Below are 15,468 nucleotides of genomic sequence, written 5' to 3' on the forward strand. Positions count from 1 at the left end.
TATAGAGATCCGCGTGTCGGTCCTTCAGGTGTTTTGCTAAATTCGTTGTGTTTGCACCTTTCGTGGCACTACTCTGGAACAACGCTTGCAAATGGGCTTCGTGGCATCTTTAGCTTTTTTTTCGACATTTGCTTCAAACCCGAAGTCCTTCCAAACAGCACTTCTGCTGTTTTCTTTATCCACGAGTCGCGGAGGCTCTTCGGAGCGAGTGAGAGGATTAGACCAGACAGGTCTGTGAGGGGGAGGGGGAGGGGGCGGGGCCATGTGTGCAGAGCAGCAGCGTGTGTGTGCCTGTGTGTGTGTGCCTGTGTGTGTGTGCCTGTGTGTCAACAACTCGCTGTAGGAGAGAGAGCGAGAAAGCCAGCTGGTATCGATAGTGTGGAAAATATCGATATTGCGAGAAATTAGTATTGAAACTGTTTTAAATATTCAGAATCGATATGAATCGAAAAATCGATATTTTTGACAACACTAGTGTGTAGGGACAGTGCTGGACATAGATGGGATGGTCCTGATGTGTGTGTGTGTGTGTGTGTGTGTGTGTAGGGACAGTGCTGGACATAGATGGGATGGTCCTGGCTGAGGTGCTTCACAGCCTGGGGGCAGGACGCTCAAAGGCCGGCGAGCCAATCAACCACAGTGTGGGGGCGGAGCTTCTGGTATCTACAGGACAGCAGGTAGAGAAAGGTGAGTGCCGTATGTTCGTGTGTGTGTGTGTGTAGAGGTGTGTGTAAGTGCAGCGGTTGAATTGGGTCGAGGCTATCCAGGGCTCAGCCCCGGCACAAGGCTCCCGAACGCCATCATCCAGGGCTCAGCCCCGGCACATCATCAGCATGTAATTTATTGTTAATTTTTTAACAATAATTCCTTTATTGTTAAAGGAATGCAGGCATTTCATGTTCACCATTGTGATCTCACATGCTGTTTCTCTAACTGGAGAGAGATCACGTGATCATATAAAAATATATATAAAAGGTGGGGGGCTGCAACTGTAGCCACCCTGGAGAAAAGGCTTTAATCTTGTATATAATAATAATAATAATAATAATAATAATAATAATAATAATAATACACTTTATTTGTATAGCACCTTTCATACAAATAAATGTACCTCAAAGTGCTTTACAACAGAGTGTGTATGCACAGAGTGCTTCACATAATATAGACATAAATTAAACAAAAATCAGGAAAATAAGATGATAAAACAAAATAAAATGTACATTAAAAAAGAAAGAAAAGTGCAGTAGCCCACAAGTCCAAAAGGAGCTAGTTAAAGCAATACATAGTGTTTTCTCAGAACTGCGCCCCCACAGGCTCTGCGAGTAAGTGCACTGTCGTACTGTCATAACGTTATCAGATTGTCTTTTTCTTTTTCTAGCTTCCTCCATAATGTTTCGCTTCAGTTTTCTCAACTCCACCATGATATCATTGAGCTAAAAAAGGCATGATATCCATAGACGCCGGAATAGTTAGCTACTACTGTGTTGTTTAAGCACAATGTTGCGCGTGCGCACTTCGACTGAATGTTTTGCTCGAGTTTTAAAAGGTAATGAATGTATTATCTTTCTGAGTAGACTGTTTGGATGATTCAGCTTACTTTTATTAAATCTAATTGGAGGATTAGCACCAGACATGTTTGTAAAGGTCCAAATATCGCGATGTATTGCTTTAAAAGCTAACGTGATGAGATACGTTTTTAGCTTTGTTTTAAAACTATTCAGCGAGTTGGCTTCTCTGATATCTATAGGTATTGTGTTCCATAGCTTTGGGCCATAATTGACTAAGGCTGCAGTCCTGATCCTCTTCAGACTGCTGCTGGGAACTTCTAGTAAACCAGCAGGGGATGATCGCGGTGTTCTTGAAGGCATGTAGTTGATAAGGGAGTTAGCAATGTAGCTCGGTCCTCGTCCATTAAGGGCTTTGTATATTAGGAGGAGGACCTTAAAGTCAACTCTACATGTTACTGGAAGCCAATGCAGAGCAGCTAAGACTAGACTAATGTGCTCTCTCCTCTTGGTTTTAGTTAATAGTCAGGCTGCAGAGTTTTGAAGTCTCTCTCTTTTGGGGGGGAGAGGACAGTGAAGAGTGCTTTACAATAATCCAGTTGGCTTGAAATAAAAGCGTGAATACATTTTTCTGCATCCATTTGATTTATAAATGCTCTTACTTTAGCTATGTTTCTAAGGTGGAAAAACAGAGGTTTTCATCACCTTGTTAATATGGGACTTGAAGCTTAGATCTGAATCTAGGATAACACCAAGACTTGTAACCTCAGATTTAATCCAGGATGTCAGTTTCCACAGATTTTTAAACGGCATTTCTCTTTTTGTTTTAGAGCTCATCAATATGATTTCAGTTTTGTCCTAATTTAGCTAAGAAGTCATTGCTCATCCATTTATGTATTGCTAGAAGACAGGTACTAATGGAGTTTATAGCTGCAGCATCATTTAGTTCAAGAGATATGTACAGTTGTGTCTCATCTGCATAACTATGAAAACATACATTGTGCTCTAATGATATCCCCGAGTGGCAGCATGTATAGTGAGAATAGTAATGGACCAAGGCAGCTCCCTTGTGCAACCCCAAAGCAGGTGTCATGTTTCTCAGACACATGATCTCCAAGCCCGACGTAGAACTTTCTCCCTTTGATGTGATGTAGGTTCTGAACCAGTTTAACACAGTCAGAGAGACATTCTCTGCGCTACGATCGGATTGTTGCTGACGAATGACGACGACAATATTCTCGGCACCAACAACGATCGTAGCGCAGAGAATGTGAGCCGGAGAATAGCCAGTCTGCGCGCTGGCCTGTGCGCATGCGTGCTGGAGCAAGTGGGGAAAGGCGTGTAAAGATCATATTACAGAGGCTAAAGACCCCGTATTTGAAAACCACAACAATGCCTCGCGTTGAGGAATCTCAACTGTCGATTCATGCAATCTGATTGATGAAAACAACCGTTTAGCGGCCGAAAATAGATTTTGAGAAACTGCATTCTCGGTGCCCCGATCACCGTCATTACATGGATATACTGGCTCGCGCTGGATTTTAAATTTCTTCTACAGGCCTCCAATAAGGTCCAGGTTGTCAAAAACGAGCATTGCCCTTTAAGAACATCAACAAAGAGGTTAAAAGGGAGAAATATATGCTCCTCACGATTGATGACATCTTGCCTAAGATGGCCAACCCCAAGGTGTTTTCCCTGCTAGATGCAGCGGGCGGTTTCTGAAAGATACTCCTAGACCAAGACAGTGCCAAATTGACCACATTAATCACACCATTTGGGAGTTATTATTTTAATTGGCTGAGGCTCCCTTTTGAAATCACGAGCGCTACCGAAATTTTCCAGTGCGAAATGGCAGAGCTCCTGAAGGAGCAGGAAGGCGCGGTCACATATATGGACGCCATCTTGGTGTATTCAGAGAACATGGAGCAGCACAAATAGTGGCTCCAGAACGCACTGGAAACTCTGAGAAGAGCAGCTGCAGGGTTAAAACTAAACCACCACAGGCGCGTGCTGCGTCAGATCACCTACCTGGACCACTGTCTGGACGAGCAGGGAATCCACCCAGACCAGACCAGGTTCAGGCCATCACTCAAGTACAACCACCAAACAATGTGCCTGAGCTCAGGAGAGTATTGGGCATGGTCCACCTACCTTAGGAGATATCTCCCACACTTATCTGAGGTCACAAAATCCATGACCGACCTGCTTAAGTCTGATGCAGTGTGGACCTGGGGTACAGCACAGGAGGAGGCCTTTAAGAAGGTAAAACCACTCATCACAGAGATCCCTGTGTTAGCTTATCTTGATTTAACTAAACACACTGTTGTCAGCACCGATGCGATGGGCTGGGAGGGGTACTGATGCAGATTCATGATGGGCTGTTAAGACCAATAGCATACAGCTCCAGAACCTTAACTGACGCCGGGAAGCAAGATGCACAGATTGAAAAAGAGTGCCTTGCTGCAGTCTGGGCGTGTGAACAATTTGGTAGATATCTGTATGATCTAGACTCTTTCACTTTACTGAGTGATCACAAACCACTCATTCCACTCAATCAATAGCAAAGATCTAGACTCTGTGCTGATGAGATGTCAGAGACTACTACTGGGTATGATGCGGTGTGATCCTACCGCTGAGGATGTTCCAGGGACAGAGCTCCTCGTTGCAGATCTGACGGTGATTCCAGAGCAGAGCTGACCAGTGAACTGGAGGCCTATGAGGAAGCGGTCTGGGAGGCGTGGCCTATCACACCCAGCAAGCTGGACCAGGTCAGACAGCAAACTCAGCAGGACTCTGCTCTGCAGTTGGTCAAGCGCTTTGTGATGGCCGGGTGGCCCAAGTACTCTGCCAACGTACCGTTGAAGGCAAAGGCCTTCCATGCTCACCGTGACCCCCCGACTACATCAGTATGGCTAGTGTTGTATAATAACAGGATGGTGATCCCCCAGGGCATGAGAGCTGAGATCTTACAACGCATACATGACGGTCACCTAGGAATTGTAAAGTGCAGAGAGAGATCAAAGTGTATCGTCTGTTGGCCCGGCATAAGCAGTGATGTACAGAACCTAGTCAGTACCTGGAGGGAATGCCACAACAGTAACACTGCGCTCACAAGCTTGCGTTTGATGCGTGTCCGTCAACGTATGGCAACAACCAATCACATTGTCCGAAACTGCGCTCACAACAGCCAGTAGATTCTCCGAACCTGCTAGCGCGCACTATTTTGAAAACCCACCCAGCTTTTCGTTTAGTGCTGTCATGGATGCTAATCTGGTCGAATGTGTGGCGATCGTCTATGCATTGTGGTTGAGGCAACGTGAACGTGGTGCCCGCAGGTATTGGGTACATGTCCTGCAAACAAACAGCGACTGTCCTCCATCTTGGCATCGAAAAATGTGAAAATCCCGCCTTGCGATGACGTCTTTCTCCGTCAAGACATCTGATTGGTCGGCAGCTCCAGCAACGCATCTGAAAGTTTCTCAATTTTCGACGCTAGCAACGCAGGCAACGCAACGCACCGGGACAACAACGGAACCAGAATGCCATTCGGCTGCAGCCATTGAAAGTGAATGGCATCCGTCAATGTTGGCGCATCAAACGCAAGAGTGTGAGTGGCCTGTTAGCCCACTCAGAGGACAGTAAGGCCACTCAGAGGACAGTAAGGCCACTCAGAGGACAGTAAGTCCACTCAGAGGACAGAAAGCCCACTCAGAGGACAGAAAGCCCACTCAGAGGACAGAAAGCCCACTCAGAGGACAGTAAGTCCACTCAGAGGACAGAAAGCCCACTCAGAGGACAGAAAGCCCACTCAGAGGACAGAAAGCCCACACAGAGGACAGTAAGCCCACTCAGAGGACAGTAAGCCCACTCAGAGGACAGTAAGCCCACTCAGAGGACAGTAAGGCCGCTCAGAGGACAGAAAGCCCACTCAGAGGACAGTAAGCCCGCTCAGAGGACAGTAAGGCCACTCAGAGGACAGAAAGGCCACTCAGGGGACAGAAAGGCCACTCAGGGGACAGAAAGGCCACTCAGAGGACAGTAAGGCCACTCAGAGGACAGTAAGGCCACTCAGGGGACAGAAAGGCCACTCAGAGGACAGTAAGGCCACTCAGGGGACAGAACCTCTCTTCTGCACGCCGCTTCCTAGCCGTCCATGGGGGAGGGTAGCCCCAGACACCGGCCAGTTAGAGAAGCGTAACTACCTTGTATTTGTGGACTATTTTTCAAGGTATATTGAGATAGCCCATCTCAGTAACATGTCTGCTGCATCACTACAAGCCCTCACTACTCACAGGTCAACGGCGAGGCCGAGAGAGCCGTACAGACAAGCAAACAGATCCTGAGGCCACCTGATCCTTTCCTGGCGCTGCTGTCCTACCGAGCAGCACCCCTGCAAGCGACGGGGGTGAGTCCAGCACAACTAATGATGGGCAGACAAATCCACACTATCCCTCCTCTGGAGGCTAATCTACAACCCGCATGGCCAGACCTCCGGCAGGTGCGGCAGAAGGACAACAGGGCCAAACAGGGATACAGTCATGCCTACAACACAAGGCCCAAAGTCAGACCCCTGGAAGAGCTTCGGCCGGGGACCAGCGTTTCAGTGAAACTGGACGATGAGAGGGGCTGAACCAACACCTCTTCGGTCGGGCAGAAATGCAATACACCACGGTCGTACATCATACAGACAGACAAAGGTCAAGTCCGGAGAAACAGACATCACCTTCGACCCATTCCACCAGCTCTGGACGCTCCTCCAGAGGAACAAGCACAGTTCAACCATGACCAGGAGAAAAGCAGTGAGAGTGACGCCCAGGTGGACTGTCCAGTCACTGCCGGGGAGCCACTCCTCCCTGACTGCACCAGGGCCACCAGGGCTCATGAGAAGGAGGAGCAGGGTGGTAGAACCGCCAGACAGATATGGGGACTATGTTTATGGGCGAATGGACTGTTTCAACAGGGAAAGAACAAGTCACAGTAGCATGTACTAATGAACCACCCAGGTACAGTAAGTACTGGTTTGTTTGTTTGTGTTTATTGAAGTGATGCTTAATTGGATGTCGCATGTAAAGAAGTGATGTTAAGTTCATGTCTCATTATTAGCCTAAGCTACATGTCTTAAAAGACTCAAAGAAAGTGAGATGTATTGTTATGGTCCTATTTTGTTTCTGTGCTGTGCATCGCGCATTGATACATCCCTTGGTAACGTGTGAGGTGGTTGAGTACAGTTCTGGCAGTTGCCAAAGTAAGGGTTGAAGACTAGGAGCCTAATGTTAAGATAGATGCCTGTCTTTTTGCAAAGATAATTTAACATTTGTTCAACCGGCAACCATTGTTGTTAGTGTCAGTCAATAACACAACAAGGGCCGAAACATGAGGTAAAGGAGTTACACTCCAATGACAATCTTGCAAAGCTCTAGTAATGTGATTCGTGTGAATTTCCCCACCTTTTTACAGGGTTTGTCAGTAATTAAATAATATTGTTTGTGAGTAATGAAATAATAACGAGCTTTAGTGAGTAGCAAAATAATATAGTCTGTCCAGTAGATCCGGTAATGGTCCCCTCTTGAGACATGCTGTGACTCACTGGCTGGTCGGTGTACCGTGGGGAAACGTTTTCTTTTTCTTCTCTTTTCTGGGAACAATGTTGATTTCCTCACAGGCCCTGTCTGTTTCTAGAGTCACAGTCAGAGTGAAACTGTGGACTAGTTCTCTTTTCTCTGTCTTGGAAGAGTCTGTTGTTTTTCTTGGAGTTGGCTCATCAGTGTCCTTTCATTTTGGGCAGAATCTCTCTACTGGGCTTGTCCAAAGGAAGACTGGCAGGCAGGCCTCTCTACTGGGCTTGTCCAAAGGAAGACTGGCAGGCAGGCCATTTCCTCTCAAACATACATCATTAAAGGCTTGATATTTGCTATTTATGAAGCACTGCACGCATCCATGCCAACCGCGCCAAAACTGCTCCCCACATAATAAATCCCAATTTAGCCCATGTGTGTGTAGCGGTGTGAGTGTGTGTGTATAAGTGTGTGTGCAGGGGTGTGTGTGTGTAAAATCTAAAGGATTACAGGCCATTTCCCCAAGTGAACAAAAAATGTAATGTCAATGTTATTTTATTTCTAAGATCTTGCTTAAAAGTGACCAGAGTCTCAGGCATTCTCAGGTCCTCTGGCAGGGTATTCCAGAGGCTGGGGGAATACGAGCCGTTTAATGAGACGTTTGATCGTTGATCCTTTGGCTGACCAAATGAACCCTAGCCTTAATGATTCATGATGAACCACTGATGGTTGACATGCCTGAGCTCAACCCTTAGCTGTGTAGAATGGCACAACATGTGCTCTACAGCTCTGGCTCCACCTGACTCCTCTGGGTGCAGTACCTCTGGTGAAAACTGGCCAGATGGTGACTCTACTCATCTCTACTCATCTCTACTCAACTCATCTCTACTCAACTCATCTATGGTATTATGGTATGATAGCTATGACACTGCCAAGGGGGAAAGACAAGTGATGTTAGTTTAGGTAACGTTAGCTACAGTAGCACCAACCTAGCTGGTTTTCATGTGGCTAATGCCTAACGTTAGCTACTTAGTTTACCAGTAACTAGCTAACCTAGCTAACGCTAACGTTACTTACAGTTGCGGAGAAAAAGCTCCTGATATCCCTCATCCAGAGGGGGAGGCGACATTGTGGTGGATGTCCCTAAACGGCTGTCAGAATCACAACTGTATGGCTGTCAGCGTCTGTCTGTAAGGCTGTTGGTCTTCAGATCCAGCGAAAATGCAACAATCTATCTCAGCCAAATGAGCCAATCAAATGTGAGTTAAAAAAATAAATAAATACTGGGATGGCACATTCACGGTGGAGGAAAGGTCTTATGTAACTCCGAACATAATGCAAATAACTCACTCAAAATGGTACGGCCAATTCTGTCCTTCCAAACTATGGGAAGGCCATCTAAATGATCTAATATAACTGCACTCCAAAGATAATGCGAACAAGGTTGCTTAAAAGTTGGTAGGGACAATTTGGGCCTCCCAAAATGTTGGTATCCATACGCAAACCTACACCCTTGATCCAACAGGATGTTCTACCCCAAGCTGACTGTGTGGTGTGTGTGTAACAGGTTGTTCCCCCCCAGCTGACTGTGTGTGTTGTGTGTGTCTTAACAGGTTGTCCCCCCCCCCCCCCCCAGCTGACTGTGTGGTGTGTGTTGTGTGTGTGTAACAGGTTGTCGTCCCCCCCCCCCAGCTGACTGTGTGTGTTGTGTGTGTCTAACAGGTTGTCCCCCCCCCCAGCTGACTGTGTGTGGTGTGTGTTGTGTGTGTCTAACAGGTTGTCCCCCCCCCCAGCTGACTGTGTGTGGTGTGTGTTGTGTGTGTCTAACAGGTTGTCCCCCCCCCCAGCTGACTGTGTGTGGTGTGTGTTGTGTGTGTCTAACAGGTTGTCCCCCCCCCCAGCTGACTGTGTGTGGTGTGTGTTGTGTGTGTCTAACAGGTTGTCCCCCCCCCCAGCTGACTGTGTGTGTTGTGTTTAACAGGTTGTCCCCCCCCCCCCCAGCTGACTGTGTGTTGTGTGTGTCTAACAGGTTGTCCCCCCCCCCCAGCTGACTGTGTGTGTTGTGTTTAACAGGTTGTCCCCCCCCCCCCCCAGCTGACTGTGTGTTGTGTGTGTCTCCCCCCCCCCCCCCCAGCTGACTGTGTGTGGTGTGTTGTGTGTGTCTAACAGGTTGTCCCCCCCCCCCCCCCCCCCATCTGACTGTGTGTGTTGAGTGTTTAACAGGTTGTGTCCCCCCCCCCCCAGCTGACTGTGTGTGTTGTGTTTAACAGGTTGTCCCCCCCCCCCCCCAGCTGACTGTGTGTTGTGTGTGTCTCCCCCCCCCCCCCCCAGCTGACTGTGTGTGGTGTGTTGTGTGTGTCTAACAGGTTGTCCCCCCCCCCCCCCCCCCCATCTGACTGTGTGTGTTGAGTGTTTAACAGGTTGTGTCCCCCCCCCCCCAGCTGACTGTGTGTGTTGAGTGTTTAACAGGTTGTCTCCCCCCCCCAGCTGACTGTGTGTTGTGTGTGTCTAACAGGTTGTCCCCCCCCCCCAGCTGACTGTGTGTGGTGTGTGTGTTGTGTGTGTGTGTGGTGTGTGTGTTGTGTGTCTAACAGGTTGTTCTCTCCCCAGGGCGGTCCTGGTTAAGGGTCCACTATGAGAGTCCAGTTCTGAGCCCTGACCAGAGATCCCTGCTGCAGGACGCTCTGACGCTGGGACCACCTGATCACTATCACACACACACGCTGGTGGTAGAGACCATCCTGCCTCAGTAACACACACACACACACACACACACACACGCTGGTGGTAGAGACCATCCTGCCTCAGTAACACACACACACACACACACACACACACACTCTGGTGGTAGAGACCATCCTGCCTCAGTAACACACACACACACACACACTCTGGTGGTAGAGACCATCCTGCCTCAGTAACACACACACACACACACACACTCTGGTGGCAGAGACCATCCTGCCTCACTAACACACACACATACACACACACACACACACTCTGGTGGTAGAGACCATCCTGCCTCAGTAACACACACGCACACACACACGCACACACACACACTCGTGGCAGAGACCATCCTGCCTCAGTAACACACACACACACACTCTGGTGGCAGAGACCATCCTGCCTCAGTAACACACTGTACACACACACACAGACAATCACAGACTCCCTGAACTCTAGTTAAATGTCTGGTGTTAAACATTCCCAGAAAACTGCAGCGAAGCTCAAAGTTCAACTGGGCACATATGTGGACCAAGGGTAACATCTCTCAAACGGGCCGCTCACACGCTTGCGTTTGATGCGCCAACATTGACGGATGCCATTCACTTTCAATGGCTGCAGCCGAATGGCATTCTGGTTCCGTTGTTGTCCCGGTGCGTTGCCTGCGTTGCTAGCGTCGAAAGTTGAGAAATGTTCAACTTTCAGATGCGTTGCTGTAGCTGCTGACCAATCAGATGTCTTGACGGAGAAAGACGTCATCGCAAGGCGGGATTTTGTTGTTGCGTGCAGCAGACACGCCTTCCGCCATACGTTGACGGAACGGAAACGTGTGAGCAGGCCGTAAAAGGTATGCAAAAGGTGTACACACACACTACATACGGTGCTCTCCTGAACAACGGAGCATGGAGCTTCACGCTTCTCTCAAGGGCAGCACCTCCGCCCTCCTACGGCGCATCCTAGGTCATGTGGTTAGATCCACACAACCATGGCACGAGCAGCAGAGGCTGAAGATCAGACATATCTGAGAAAAGGACTACAAATCCCAACAGCTGACAGGGATTGAGAGTTCACTAGGGGCCTGCACGTGTTGCTGCAGGCAGGCAGATGGAGAGATCAGCAGCACTCTGGTGCCATCTAGTGGCTGAATATAGAAATAAGGCCACTCTCAGACATCTGATCAGAGATGACCAAGTACAGTAACATGCCCATGCACTAAGACACCAAATTGAGTTTTTACCATTTAGAAGCTTAACTGAGAACATTTACCTGAATAAATCTGTCTAAAACCATTATCGTTGGCTGTCCTACCTTGTTTATTTTATTTTCAAATCTTTTTTTTTACACATGAGCTGAACTGATTGAAAAGCCAGATGCATTTGACGTAATGTAAACAGGATAGACGCGTGTGTAATTCCTGGTCTGGGGCCAGCAGTGTCAGAGCCATGAGACGCACAACAGTTACACTTGTTTATTAATGAAAAAATACACAACACAAAAACACCATCCCAGTCCTAACATCCATGTCATGGAGGGAAGCTGGGCGGGCCGGAGCACCCAGAGACACCCCCCCCAGAGACACCCCCCTCCCAAGAGACACCCCCCCAGAGACACCCCCCCAGAGACACCCCCCCAGAGACACCCCCCTCCCCAGAGACACCCCCCTCCCCAGAGACACCCCCCCCAGAGACACCCCCCTCCCCAGAGACACCCCCCTCCCCAGAGACACCCCCCCCCCAGAGACACCCCCCCCCCAGAGACATCCCCCTCCCCAGAGACACCCCCCTCCCCAGAGACACCCCCCCCAGAGACACCCCCCTCCCCAGAGACACCCCCCTCCCCAGAGACACCCCCCCCCCAGAGACATCCCCCTCCCCAGAGACACCCCCCTCCCAAGAGACACGCCCCCCCCCCCCTCAGACATCAACTCCAATGGGAATGCTGCAGGAAGAACTAGCCTGCTCTCAACTCAGTCTCAGTCTCTCTCTCATTCACACACACTCTCTCTCTCACACGCACGCACAAACACACACGCCTCAGGACACATGGTGCAGACAGCGTCTATCGTGCAGACACGCCCTGGGGCCTGGGTGGCTCTTGCGTGGACGCAGAACCGCGAGGAGGGGTCAAGGGTCAGTGGGACACAGAGTTAAGGGGCTCGGCGCGGATGTTGCCCAGGTCCAGCGTTGAGTCTGTCTCCTCGTCGATCTCTCCAATCACAGCCCTGCAACACCAGAGGAAAACACGCACACACGCGCACACACACACTTTGGTTTCAATCTCGCCTGATGTATCAAGTGATGCACACCTACAAGTACCTAAGTGACATCTCTGAAAGAACATCAAGGCTAACACCGTGTCCTAACTGCTTGCGACGCGAGCAACAGAACGCGACATCGCATGCTTGCTGTCCTAACTGAAACCGTTAAATTTCCTGTTCTGTTACGTCATTTGTCTATATTCCCAACTGAAGACAGTTAACGAACGAACGCCTGTCAACGCGAGCGACAGGAGGAAAATAGGAACAGGGCGAGCGTTAAAAGGGCAGTTAAAACGTCGCGCCGCTTCGCGCTGCGTCGCTCGCGTCCAGTTGGGACATAACAATAGAAAACAGAGCAATGGAATGCATTTTGTCGCTGACGCTCGCTCGCGTCGCGTGTAGTTAGGACACGGTGTAAGTGTTAAAGGTCAGAGGTCAGGAGCAGCACACTCACACGTTGTCGCCCCGGACGATGTAGAGGCCCAGCACCACCTGCTCCACACCCTGTGACGAGCTGAACACGCGCTCATGGCTCTCATCCAGGATCAGGTTGATGGTCTGGTCAAAACCTTTCAGCGTTCCCTGCGCACACACACACAGACACACACATAAGTTAGAAGCAGCTAAACATTAATTCGTACGGTGCAAGTAACTAGTTTTGGCTACTTCACAGGCAGTCAATTTAGTTAGCCAACCAGCAGTCTAGCTAATATTCACAAATTGGTTAAACTGGCAAGTATAACTAGATATATACATACAGAAACGTCGTGGTGCCGGATGTGGCTATAGCATGTCAACATTCGCTAGGTAAGCTAGAGCTTGAGCACGAAGACTTTAAGCCGACTACAGCTGTGGGCTGAGCCAGGCTAGCAAGCCCTGTGGGCTGAGCCAGGCTAGCAAGCCCTGTGGGCTGAGCCAGGCTAACAAGCCCTGTGGGCTGAGCTAGGAAGCCCTGTGGGCTGAGCCAGGCTAACAAGCCCTGTGGGCTGAGCCAGGCTAGCAAGCCCTGTGGGCTGAGCCAGGCTAACAAGCCCTGTGGGCTGAGCCAGGCTAACAAGCCCTGTGGGCTGAGCCAGGCTAAAAAGCCCTGTGGGCTGAGCCAGGCTAACAAGCCCTGTGGGCTGAGCCAGGCTAACAAGCCCTGTGGGCTGAGCTAACTCTAGCTAGGCTGGCATTAGCTACGTTCTTCACACGTTCCTAGGTGCAAGGTAGCTCTCTCCTCTTAGCTAACATGAATGTAGCATAGCTCACTTAGCTAGCTAAGCTGGTACTTCTACTCGGCTTAACACTCACCACAATCATCCTGCCATCGGAGGTGATGATAGCCACCGTGCCTGAAACATTTACTGTTAAGAAACATTTGGAAAGAGATTAGCTGGCTAGCCTGGAAGCTAACTTTAGCTGGCTAGCCTGGAAGCTAACTTTAGCTGGCTAGCCTGGAAGCTAACTTTAGCTGGCTAGCCTGGAAGCTAACTTTAGCTGGCTAGCCTGGAAGCTAACTTTAGCTGGCTAGCCTGGAAGCTAACTTTAGCTGGCTAGCCTGGAAGCTATCTTTAGCTGGCTAGCCTGGAAGCTAACTTTAGCTGGCTAGCCTGGAAGCTAACTTTAGCTGGCTAGCCTGGAAGCTAACTTTAGCTGGCTAGCCTGGAAGCTATCTTTAGCTGGCTAGCCTGGAAGCTATCTTTAGCTGGCTAGCCTGGAAGCTAACTTTAGCTGGCTAGCCTGGAAGCTAACTTTAGCTGGCTCCATGTTAGCTCCCCAGCTAGCACGCCAGACACACCGAGCTGTGAAGGGAAGCGTGTCCGCTCCCCGTGTGTTCAACAGAAGGATACGGTTGATGTAGGTCTCGATGGCCGTCGACATGTTTCTCGATGCAGATGAAAGACAGGTTTAAATCCGGCGGGATAACACCTTGGAGGCGCTGGAGCTGCAGAACAACAGCTGACAACAACACGCATCTGCTCTGGCATCGACGCTTAAGGCTGCAGCAGGCAACCAGACCTGACTAGATGATTGTAGAGATAGGAACTGCTCTCGATAATGATGATGACGATGATAGATAGACTTATATAACTTTCAAAGAAGAAACATCCATACTTACAGCATATGCAGAGTATAGTATAGAATATAATATGTATGCATATACATCTATCCATCCATCCAGCCTGTATAAATAGATATGTCTAGGAATACATGTGTGCACATACATCCAGATTTGTCTAATACACACATACATGCGCACCTCTGCAACACTGCTGCTCTGGCGTCTAGAGTTTGACTGCTGGCACAAAGGAACAATGATGATGATGATCATGTATTTTTTGTTATGTTAATTTGAATGATGTAATGCGAATACAACAGAATACAACACGCCAGTTTGTCCTTGCTGGGGATGTTTCAGGTTTCTTGGAACGCAACAGGAATTGATTACAGCCAGATGCTGTTTGACACTGAATCACAAAGATGGTGATTCCTTCCTTAGACCCTGTTAACATATACAACTGTATGGCAATAAACACATGCTGATTGATGTCCCTTAATGAGTGTCAAAGCTAACTCAACCCAAATTTAATTTAAAGCAAATTTAAAACAACAAAGGTTGACCAAAGTGCTGTACAGGTCCAATGCATAAGGAATGTGATCCTCAGGGAAACTTATATTTCCTCTGCAGTATTTTTTTCTGGAATAACACAATTCAGTGGGAATGGTCATGGCTACTATCTACAGTAAATACATACTTATTAACCAACAAGGTTAAGTAAATAAAAGTTACACATTTGCAAAGTAAAGCAGACATTATTTAAGCAATACACAGCAAAAATGTAAGTCAAAAAGCACTAGGCTGGTATGACCCATGGATGTATTAATAGTATGACCATCCCGATCTAGCGAGCTCACTGCTTCGCTCCGCAGTATCAGTCTGGCCTTCGCCCCATAGAGAGCGATCACGTGGGAGGGGGTACTTGCCTTGACAGACAAACACCTTCAGCCAATGAGCGTTCAGCAAACATTTGCCAAATCCAGTCGGAAGAATGCAAAAACATCTTTTCCACCGAGAAACTCCACTAGTGCATACTCTTGTTCTTGTTTAAGTGTTGTGGTTAAGTCTGTTTCTGCAATAACTGAACTTACAGCTGCTTTATTCTTCTAGCGTTAAAGCAATACATTTTCTCCGGTTTTCTCGGAACTGCGCCCCCACAGGATCTGCGAGTAAGTGCAGTCATACTGTCATAACGTTATCAGATTGTCTGTAAGCCGACGCAGCATGAAGAGGGAATGCCTATTTGTCGCTTAGGCTACTCCCTTTCTCCACCAGTTGTTGACCTACAGTTCTATGCTGCTACCACAAGAGGCAGTGGTCCCAGAACATCAAAACAAAAACACTCCACAGATTTCCCAGGTCAGCGGATAGTGCGCTGCC

General features: G+C 48.7%; 2 protein-coding genes across 5 annotated transcripts in view; one reads left to right on the forward strand and one right to left on the reverse strand.

Moving 5' to 3' along the window:
- tymp (thymidine phosphorylase) overlaps positions 1–11,082 on the forward strand; it is a 23,032-nt gene extending 11,950 nt beyond the window's left edge. Inside the window, exons 9-11 of one of the 4 annotated variants that reach the window (XR_014630735.1) lie at positions 547–687; positions 9,671–10,066; positions 10,153–11,082. Coding sequence is in view for 1 of the 4 variants with exons in the window: in XM_084448077.1 (XP_084304203.1) it covers positions 547–687; positions 9,671–9,813 (284 nt within the window). In the remaining 3 variants the exon portion in view is untranslated. Of the gene's footprint in view, positions 1–546; positions 688–9,670 lie in introns of all 4 variants that reach the window. The other 3 variants (XR_014630736.1, XR_014630737.1, XM_084448077.1) reach the window with 3 other exon arrangements.
- A 628-nt stretch (positions 11,083–11,710) lies between these two features.
- On the reverse strand, positions 11,711–14,320 carry lsm8 (LSM8 homolog, U6 small nuclear RNA associated). The gene is made up of 4 exons (XM_084448249.1): positions 13,880–14,320; positions 13,341–13,381; positions 12,502–12,629; positions 11,711–12,011 (listed from the first exon to the last, which is right to left on the reverse strand). Exons 1-4 carry the CDS (start codon positions 13,908–13,910, stop codon positions 11,921–11,923), a joined length of 291 nt encoding a protein of 96 aa, XP_084304375.1. The 5' UTR covers positions 13,911–14,320; the 3' UTR covers positions 11,711–11,920.
- Positions 14,321–15,468: the final 1,148 nt, after the last annotated feature.

The sequence above is a fragment of the Borostomias antarcticus genome (genome assembly GCF_949987555.1).
Source record: "Borostomias antarcticus genome assembly, chromosome: 13".
Classification (NCBI taxonomy): Eukaryota; Metazoa; Chordata; class Actinopteri; order Stomiiformes; family Stomiidae; genus Borostomias; species Borostomias antarcticus.